Source organism: Chelmon rostratus, chromosome 4, assembly GCF_017976325.1.
Source record: "Chelmon rostratus isolate fCheRos1 chromosome 4, fCheRos1.pri, whole genome shotgun sequence".
NCBI classification, from domain to species: domain Eukaryota; kingdom Metazoa; phylum Chordata; class Actinopteri; order Chaetodontiformes; family Chaetodontidae; genus Chelmon; species Chelmon rostratus.
In genome coordinates this window covers 25,372,688-25,382,629 of record NC_055661.1, presented here as the reverse complement: position 1 = coordinate 25,382,629, position 9,942 = coordinate 25,372,688, and the positions used below count along the sequence as shown (strand labels likewise).

Below are 9,942 nucleotides of genomic sequence, written 5' to 3'. Positions count from 1 at the left end.
GTAAAGAAAGGTGGCTATATTGGTCACTGAATTGATTTTGTTTTGCTTTTTGAATGTCAGAAATGTTTATTTGTATATTTTCAGTTGTTATATTGGGTTACCTGGTGAAAATAAATAAGTGAGATGGGTATATATTTGGTTTTTATTAAGTTGCCTATTAATTCTGCACAGTAAAAGTTACCTGCACACACACTAAGCCTCCTAAGATAGCCCAAACTAAAAAAGCCCCACTCCAACTTCCAGAAATATTCAGCTTTGATATTATGCTTCTTTTGGGTTGATTGAGAACATAGTTGTTGTTCAATAATAAAATTAATCTTCAAAAATACAACTTGCCTAATAATTCTGCACCCCCTGTATTTCTCTATAGTGTTTCTATAAACACGAGACAGAGACTCACTCTTTCTTCTTATATTAGGCTTGCAGTGCTAGCATGGACAGTCACAGGCATTATCTTGACACACAACAGGTAGATTATACTTGAAAAAAAATATCTGATAGTCTGTATTATTTCAGCAGTAAATATATCATAGCTGTGCAGCTGAGGCACAGTGTTATCAATGATGCTTTGGCACACAAATCCTTTTTCAGCTCTTCCGACATGTTTTAAGCCTTTCAAACATTTCCCAGCTCACTCAAAGAGTCAACAATGATTTAGTTTACAAGCTGTTGTAATGTTGAACTTTTATAGATACAGCTACTATTTTTAAAGGGGCTGATCCCTAAAAAAACATTTTCCTCTTTCCCACAAGTTGATCCCTCCAGACAGTTTCAGTGTGACTTGCTGAGGTTTGGAGATATCAGATCATCCCTTTACAGCTTGACTGATTCAAGGTGCTCCGAATGCTACGCAACTAGATTGTTCAAACTCATCCACAGCAGCTCTTTCCTAGTATAATGACAAGTCTGTGACATCTGGAGGTTTGTGGATTACTCAGGATGACCGAGGTCCTCTGTCACCAGTTTCATTGAAAACTACTGCCATTCTCTCTGACTGAAACCTTCTACAATTAAACTTAGAGTTACAGTGTATAAATAATTACTGCAGAAATTATATGCGTTCTCTTCTGCCTGCTGATGTTTTTGACTGTGGTGAACAGAACTATAACTCAAGCACTGTACTTGATCACAATTTTGAGGTACTTTTACTCAAGTATATCCAATTGTGCTACTTACTTTTTACTTCACTACATTTCAGAGAGAAATACTGCACTTCTTACTTCACTGCAATTATTTAACTGCTATTTACTTTTATTTTACATACAAAACACATTATCATTGTATTAAATAAGATGCATTGTTATAGATTAAAGGCCCCAAAGTTGTTTTTAAGTTATGTTGCTGATTAGACCTGCTCAGGTTAGAGTCGTGTGAAGCTCTGCTGGGATTTACGTGGGGTCACTGTGTACATGAACTTACGTATAGAATGACAGCTAAATTGCCCCACAACAAACAGAAGAACAGCTGAAGTCCCCCCCAAAATAGTTTTCATCTGGTTGCACTCTGTAGTAACTTGTGCATTCAAATTATTTTCTTGTGTGCATAAAATGGTTTTTAAAAATATCATCTTTTGGGACCTTGAAGGCTCTGAAAGAGGCCATTTGCAGAGGGGGTACCTACTATTGATACTTAGTTATGTTTAGCCTATAAGCTAACTCCACTAGCATCAGTAAATGCTAACACAATAGCACTGTGATACTTCTAACATTAAAAATAAAATACTTACTTATACACATAACAGGCAAGTGCAATGGCAGACGCCATTTTAAAAAAATAAACTATCCAAATATACAGAGATGTAGTTACGCACTTTTATCATAGAGGGCAATGAAAACTCAAAACAGCCATCCAATTGATGAGCGCCAAGGCAAACATTGTAGCACACATCTGGTGAAAACATTTAAAACTTTTTATTTATCAGAAGTTCAGACGCACTGTAATTACTTACATTCTTATGGAGCTCCTCTTTTGACGTCTTGCCGTTAATCCTTCGGTACAAATGCAACGTTTGGCTGGCAGCATCCCCATTTTGGCTGTCAAAAGCTTCCAAACAATACACCACTACAGCAACATTCGCTATATTTGGGCTTCCGTATCTTTTTCCGATTCGCCCATCACCAATTTACCCATCTACTCCCTGTTAACCTACCAGTCTCATGCATGTACTTACTAATTGCGTTTTCCCTCTGAGTACATTTGTCCAACACGGCTCCCGTTGCTACACAATGATTGGTTAAACGGAAAATATGGCGCTGTCTGTGTAATTGTGAAAACATCATGAAGAAAACTTAAATCTAGTGTTTCTTACGGCAGAGTGGAGTGTGTTTGAGCCTTTCATAATTCACAGCGGTGTGCTGTAATGCAGTTATTTCGCTGCCTGTAATGTCCGGCAAGGTGGAATTGGCCGTTGTCTTTACATTAGCTTCGTCGGTTTGCTAACAAATCTGCTAGCATAATAGCTAACACTGGAACAGAAGGCTCTGATCTGTCAACTTTTTTAACGGTAAGGCTCCAGCTAATTAGCACAGAGTGTCAGAGTGCTTGTCAGTTTAGCTTTCCAGCACTGCGCAGTTTAAGTCATGGCTAGCGCTGATTACAGCTGTAACACAGATACCAAGGTGGCATCTTCACATGTCTTGTTTTGTAACGTTACAGCACAGCCCCCCCCCCCAAAAAAAAGTCAGTTTACAATCATACAGCACAAAGAAAACCAGCAAATGTGGGTCATTATTGCTAGAAAATTAATCGTTGATAGAGAAAATATGAAAGATGGAACGTGAGATTGACAGGCGGATCGGTGCGGCAGCTGCAGTAATGCGGTCGTTGTACCGGTCCGTCGTGGTGAAGAAGGAGCTGAGCCGAAAGGCAAAGCTCTCTATTTACCGGTCAATCTACGTTCCCACCCTCACCTATGGTCATGAACTTTGGGTCATGACCGAAAGAACAACATCTCGGATGCAAGCGGCTGAAATGAGTTTCCTCCGCAGGGTGGCGGGGCGCTCCCTTAGAGATAGGGTGAGGAGCTCTGTCACTCGGGAGGAGCTCAGAGTAGAGCCGCTGCTCCTCCACGTCGAGAGGAGCCAGCTGAGGTGGCTCGGGCATCTTTACCGGATGCCTTCCTGGGAGGGTGTTCCGGGCATGTCCCACCGGGAAGAGGCCCCGGGGAAGACCCAGGACACGCTGGAGGGACTATGTCACTCGGCTGGCCTGGGAACGCCTCGGGGTCCTCCCGGAAGAGCTGGAGGACGTGTCTGGGGAGAGGGAAGTCTGGGCATCCCTGCTTAGACTGCTGCCCCCGCGACCCGACCCCGGATAAGCGGAAGATAATGGATGGATGGATGGATAGAGAAAATAGCCATTTGTCCAACTCTACTGTAAAGACACAAGCTCAACTGTCTTGTCTTCCTCAAGCTTCAATCACAGGATTACATTATCACATAAGTGCATTTCTTATATTTTGGAAGTTTAGTCGTCCAAATTAATTGCTCTTATTTCTGTATTTATTAAAACTTAATATTTTCCAGCCTACAACATGCCTGCCTTCCGGCAAGTGGGAGAGAAGCAACTTCCTAACCCTGTCTTGTGTATGGCATGGTCCCCCAAAAGAGATCTTATTGCTCTGGCCAACACAACTGGAGAGGTTGGCTTACAAACCATTTATTTATCCTGAAACATGTCTTGGCGTCTTTTATGGTTTTCTTACTTTATGGTTGGAATTTGTCTATAGTTGCTACTACACCGCTTGGCTAGTTTCCAGCGTGTTTGGAGCTTACCACCCAGTGAGTATACTGGGAAGGAGATCACTGCACTTGCCTGGCGACCTGATGGCAAAAGTAAGGAATGACTGTGTACATCTTTCTGTTATTAGTCTTCTGCTTGTTGATGGAAACATGAAGCTGTTATACTTGTCGTCTCTCTTTGCTCCCCAGTATTGGCCTTCAGCCTCGGAGACACCAAGCAGGTGGTTCTGTGTGGCGTTGAGAAAGCAGAGATCCTCCATGTCTTTCCAATGCAGAACCCTGTGACCTGCATGCATTGGATGGAGGTGATGGAGGAGAGCAGGTGTGTGTGGGGCTGAAGGATCAAACCAGTGGCAAAAAGGATGTCTGATTTTGTAGAATAATGTAAATGTTTTTGATGTGTTTCAGCGCCCTCAGCTCCTTCTACAATTCAGAGGATGAATCCAAACTATTTCTTCCCAAGTTGCCAACACTCCCCAAGAGGTAACACCAGCATTCACTGTGCATTATATTATCAGACAGCAACACCTGGGTTGACACACTAACATTTGCTCAAACTGTTGTTTTTCCCCTAGCTATAGCACAACTTCAAAGATCTTCAGGTAGGGCAGTATTTTAATGCATAATTTATTGGTCCAAAATTAGTTGTCTTCTGTATGTTTTCCTTATGATGTATTTATCTATCTGTGTTATAGTGAGGAAAAGTCTGATGAGATAATGAATCTGCTGGGAGAAGTCAGGTAAATTAAGTCCCTTAAGTCTTTCTAATGCAGTGTTCTTTTAATGTTGGACTAGGAATTATTTCATCACACCATGTTGTTTCCATGCAGGCTGAACATACTTGTTCTTGGAGGAGACGCCGGCTTTGTGGAGCTTTATGCCTACGGGATGTACAAGATTGCCACTCTAGCAGGGGTAACGCTCTTTCTCTCTCTTTGTAAGAGCTGTCCTTTGCATCTCCCCAAAAAAATCATTAATCAACTGATGTAGCAAATCAGGGTTGGATTCTTGTGTAATCTTGTGTAAAAAAGTCTAATGTGATCTCAAAAATGCAGCTGCCTTGCAAGGTAACATGATTTGCAAGACTGCTTACCTTGTTCTAATGTGACGTTGGAGTGACAGTCAGTGGCAATAATGCACTTTCTTTAAGCTAGTTTGCCATCCCCCCCTGAAAAAGAGAGTGACAAGAAAACATGGAGAAGGAGAGTAGAATTGTAAATACAGAGCAGGATTTGTATGAAAGTTCCTAATTAAAGAAGAAAATAATCAAATGTGATGATGTATGGTATGGTATGGTTATTTTCAGACATTTCTTAATTACATTTACAGAGCTAATGTACCATGATATATACCATTACCAAGATTTAAAATTGCAAATACTGTGATAGGAGAGTTTGGCTATATCGCCCACCCATAAGAAAAAAATGGGCAGAATTGTCATTAAACAGCAAAACCAAACGTGCAATTTAGATTGCCTTGCACTCTAGAAAGAAATCTTAAAATAGAATTATCTTGTCCACAACAAACTTAAGCTTCATCAATTTGTGCAGAGTTGAATCATAACTTTTCTGCCACAGTCTAAACAAAATGTAAACACTGTAAGATCCACAATAATAACATCAATCACAAAGCACCAAAGAGTCGAACCTGTGGCACAGAAATTATGAAATGTGGAATATCTTGAATATTGACCCATCAAAAATTCAATGTTAAGCCTCTAAAACTGACATCTGAATAACACAACAATGCATTTAGCCATTCAAGTCTTTTCATTTCATGAAACTCTACAGGTGTCAGGAACCTGTCGCAGCCTGAGTCTGTCCAGTGATCTCAAGTCTTTGTCGGTCATCACAGAAGTCAGGTCTGCTGACAACAACCCAGAGATCTGCTACATTCAGGTGAGATGGATGGTTTGGCTTCATTTCCCAGTTCTTGTAAACTTGCCTTTTCTTCATCTTTGCATTATTATTTGCTTATTATTATTTTAACAACAATCTTTGCCTTCCAGCTAGACACAGGGTTGTTGTCAGACTGTCTGCCTGAGGTGACGAGGATGGCACGCAAATTTACCCACATCTCTACACTGCTGCAGTACCTGCACCTCTCGCTCACATGTATGTGTGAAGCCTGGGAGGACATCCTCATGCAGATGGATCTTCGACTGACTAAGTTTGTCCAGGTCAGTAGTCGTGGTTTGCAGTCTAAATTCTTCTGTGTGAGAAGTGTTAGAGTACAACAAATGTCTTATTTCCCCTCTTTGCAGGAAAAGAACACAAGCACTCAAGTTCAAGATGAGTTTCTGGAGCTTTTGCTCTGGGGACAGTCAAGGTGAGAAAAGTGGAAACTTGTATTGTTAGTATTTGCAACTTATCATATTGCAATCTTTGCAGTGTCCTGTAGATGGTGACAAAATATCTTGGGCTAGTTTATCTAATTTTTCTTACCAGTGGCTCTTTGCTTTCTTGCAGCCCTGAACTACAGGCTCTTCTCATGAACCAGCTGACCGTCAAGGTGAGAGTAAGAGGTGGTGCAAATGCTCCTTTTAGTGTTCAAACTTGAATTTATATGCAGTTCCCACGAGATTTCCTGTGAGTGAAAACCGCATCTAGTTTGGTTGTCGTCTGTATATTCTATTTTCATCACAGGGCCTGAAGAAGCTGGGCCAGTCCATTGAGTCCTCTTACTCCAGCATCCAGAAGCTGGTGATCAGCCACCTGCAGAGGTATTTTCAACCTTTCACTTTTCCTCACTGCTGTCTGCCACCTGAGATCTCTCCGTTAAAATCCATCCCTCCCTTTCTGGCTGCAGTGGCTCTGAGGCGCTGTTGTATCACCTCAGCGAGGTAAAAGGCATGTCCCTGTGGAAGCAGAAGTTTGAGCCCCTCGGTCTGGATTCAGCAGCTATAGAAGGTACCAAGGCCCTCGCTTGTGTGATTCGTAAAAAAAAAATCAGCTTTTTAATCAGAAGCATTCACATGTGTGTTATGTTTTTAGGTGCTATTACAGCTGTGGGTTCGTTCTCTCTGAAAGCCAATGAACTTCTGCAGTGAGTTAAAAGATTTTCAAACTAATCTGCTGCTATCTGCTGCTGATCCGTTATGTCACTACTCTGCATGGAATCAATTTATTTTGTCATTTAGGGTGATTGACAAGAGTATGAAGAATTTTAAGGCCTTTTTTCGGTGGTTGTATGTAGGTAAGAATACAAATTATAAATTACAGTCATGTCATTTGATATGCAGTCGTTTCTAAGATCCTGAGTATAAAGTTTTAATGATTGTTTTCATGCTCAAACTGTTTTGTTTCCATGCAGCTATGCTAAGAATGTGTGAGGAACATGTACCACCAGAACTCAACAAGGTGACTTATCAAAGATGCAGAGAGAGTTTTTGTGATTTTTTTTAAAGTCTTCCTTAAATTATCTTATGATTTGAACATGTTTGATTAATCCTTTAGATGACTCAGAAGGACATTGCCTTTGTTGCTGACTTCCTGTCTGAGCATTTCAGCGAGGTGAGGGCAGCATCGTGGCACAGTAATGCTAGTTAATAAACTGTTATACATACTTGTAGCTGTTTACAAATTGCTCTGTGATTTGACAGAATGAAGAACTCTTTGATCGTAAAGGGAAGTATTTCAACGTAGAACGAGTTGGTCAGGTCAGTGTTTTTTTTGTTGCATAGCTTTCAGCTGTTTTTGAATGGGGCTATGTTCTTACAACAGTCCGGTTTCTCTTTCACATGGACATTTGCAGTACCTGAAGGATGAGGATGAGGACCTCGTGTCTCCACCCAACACAAAGGGAAACCAGTGGCTGAAGTTTTTACAGGAGAGCATGCACCTCAAAGGTGAAATATGATCTTGACTTCAGAAGTGCAGAAAAATAGTTAATGATAATTACTAGTTTTATAACAAACGTTTGTACTGGGTGTCAGTTTTACTTGAAATACCACTGCCATAACTAGTGCATAAAATGTTTGGTTTATCTAGAGAGTCCTTTGCTGTTTCCTTCATATCCCCAAAAGTCTTTGCACTTTGTGAAGAGGATGATGGAGAATGTGATCGAGCAGTGTCTACAGAAACCTGCGGTGAGCTTTGTGTGCTGTTCCTCTTTTTCACCTGTATGATTTTAAGCACTTAGTTGGAAATATTAGGGACCCTCACACACAAGTTTTGGAATTTAACACTTCAAGATAGGCCTTGAAGTGCCCATTCTTATTGCCCATTCTGTGCATAGATCAAAAGCCCTCCTGCAGCATTTTACACATACTATAGCCAAAATACAGCTTTTTGGGTAAATTAATGTGTTTTGGTAATACTCCTTTGTTTAAAAATTTAACTGAACATGCTTTTCAAACATGAAATTGTTGTGTTTTAATTATTTTTTTAACTTATTTTGTCTTGTTGCTCATTTATTGTTTATGTGTGTGCAGGAAGTGATTGGGAAGTCTGTAAAACAGGCCGTTTTTTTGCCCCTGTACAGCGTGCCTGAGAGGTATGATGTTATGTCGCTGTTTACAATCTGTATTACTTGAAATATCACTAAATTAATGTGATTAAAGTTGCAATTATTTGTTCATGTCCTTTGTCTTTCCAGCTCTGAAAAAACTCTGCGACTTTTTGAACTTCCATCTTTGTACGTAAAGCACAAATATGATAACGGTCTGCACAGTAAGATGGGACTGTATTCAGAATATTTTTATGTTGTCCTACAGGTGGAATGACAAAAAAGCCAAAATGCACCATGTTTTGTTCTGCATGCCAGAGATTTCACCCTGCAAGCTCTACCTATTACGCAAAGGAACAGACCCAAACAGGTTTGTGTGACTGTGGGTGTATGTGTGAGTTTTGTATTTTGTTTTGTGTGTTTAATGTATTTAGAATTACATTTTTTTTTTTTGCTTGCACAGACACATCCCCAACAGTGTCATGTCCATTGACCTCAGCCACCATCTTGACAATGCAGACGATGATAATGCTGCAGTCCAGTTAGTGCCTCTCTTGCCATTCCAGTTAATTTTGAGGGGGTGGGTGAAGGTGTTTTTACCATGACTGACTTATTTCTTTTTCAGGCCTAATTATGTATACAGCTGCCTGGATGCTCGTTTCTATGACGACGAAATGCTAACTGTGGTCTTGCAAGGATCAGAAGATGAGAACAGAAGGCGTGTCCTGGCTCAGGTTCCTCTCGCTTCCACCCTGAGCTGTGAGACTGAATTCAACTGGGAGCCTAACCTGAGGTGTGTGTGGTTTATTAGAAATGTCTCCCTTTAATGGCAATAATTGTCACTGGTCTGAGTGTGCAGTTTGCTCAATCAGAACAACAACAAAGAAGCTAACTGAGTGAGTTGATTAAAATGGTTTAAGAATGTCTCACAGTGGTTTAATATAGTCCATTCTCTAAAGGCAGAGATGAGGTAAGATGCTACATATGTCATGTGTGTTGTCAGGTTGGACCAGCAGAGCAGTGCCATCCCATGCCAAGAACTGGTGTTGGGGAATCAGTGGCGTGAACTGGAAAGTATGAAGGCCCAGTTTGTTGCTGTTAATGGAATCCGCAAAGTGGCCTGTGTGGTATGTTAAATTTATATCTTGAAACCATTATATTAAGTGTGTGGGAATTTTAGTTTGGGATATTATGTGTGAATGAAATATACTGCAATATTTCTGTATTTGTTCCAGGGATCAATACGGTCAAATGACCTATTTGTGGTGTTCTCACACTTCTCTGCCAGCGGAGGCATGTTGGTGAATGAATGTAATGGGCCTGTTTCCTAACTTTTTCTTTCCTGGCAGCTCAGTGCCAATCTGAGGCACATCCGCGTTTTTGAGATGGACGTAGAAGATGAAGATGATGAGGGAGCTGAGTCGCAGAATGTCAGCGCTGACCAGGATGGACTGGAAACTTCTATGACCAGCCAGGGGCAGGGAGAGGAGAGTGTGGACGCTGAAGCTGGAGAGCGAAACGGAGCAGTGTTTCAGAAAACTGAGGAACATCTGGAGTCAGAGGAAGCCCTGGAACTCAATTAAGACTGAGACACAGAAACAAGCTACATAAATAAAAGACTTGGCGCCATCTTTTCCTTGTTGCAACATATATTTTTTTTACAACTTAAATATGTAGTGTTTGCATATGAAAATAAAAAGGTTTTATGTTAATGTGTTTTTATTGTATTTATTTTAGTTTGAATAATGATCATTTC

General features: G+C 40.7%; 1 protein-coding gene across 1 annotated transcript; it reads left to right on the top strand.

Annotated features, from left to right (window-relative positions):
* The first annotated feature begins 2,237 nt into the window (after nt 1–2,237).
* anapc4 (anaphase promoting complex subunit 4) lies at nt 2,238–9,892 on the top strand. Its single transcript, XM_041935231.1, has 28 exons — nt 2,238–2,503; nt 3,525–3,640; nt 3,728–3,833; nt 3,930–4,062; nt 4,149–4,223; nt 4,316–4,342; nt 4,436–4,480; nt 4,571–4,655; nt 5,531–5,638; nt 5,749–5,919; nt 6,004–6,068; nt 6,209–6,251; nt 6,386–6,462; nt 6,549–6,649; nt 6,734–6,785; nt 6,880–6,935; nt 7,053–7,099; nt 7,196–7,252; nt 7,342–7,398; nt 7,494–7,587; nt 7,730–7,827; nt 8,173–8,234; nt 8,337–8,375; nt 8,455–8,556; nt 8,650–8,727; nt 8,812–8,979; nt 9,190–9,313; nt 9,536–9,892. Exons 2-28 carry the CDS (start codon nt 3,533–3,535, stop codon nt 9,767–9,769), a joined length of 2,412 nt encoding a protein of 803 aa, XP_041791165.1. The 5' UTR covers nt 2,238–2,503; nt 3,525–3,532; the 3' UTR covers nt 9,770–9,892.
* The last annotated feature ends 50 nt before the right edge of the window (nt 9,893–9,942 follow it).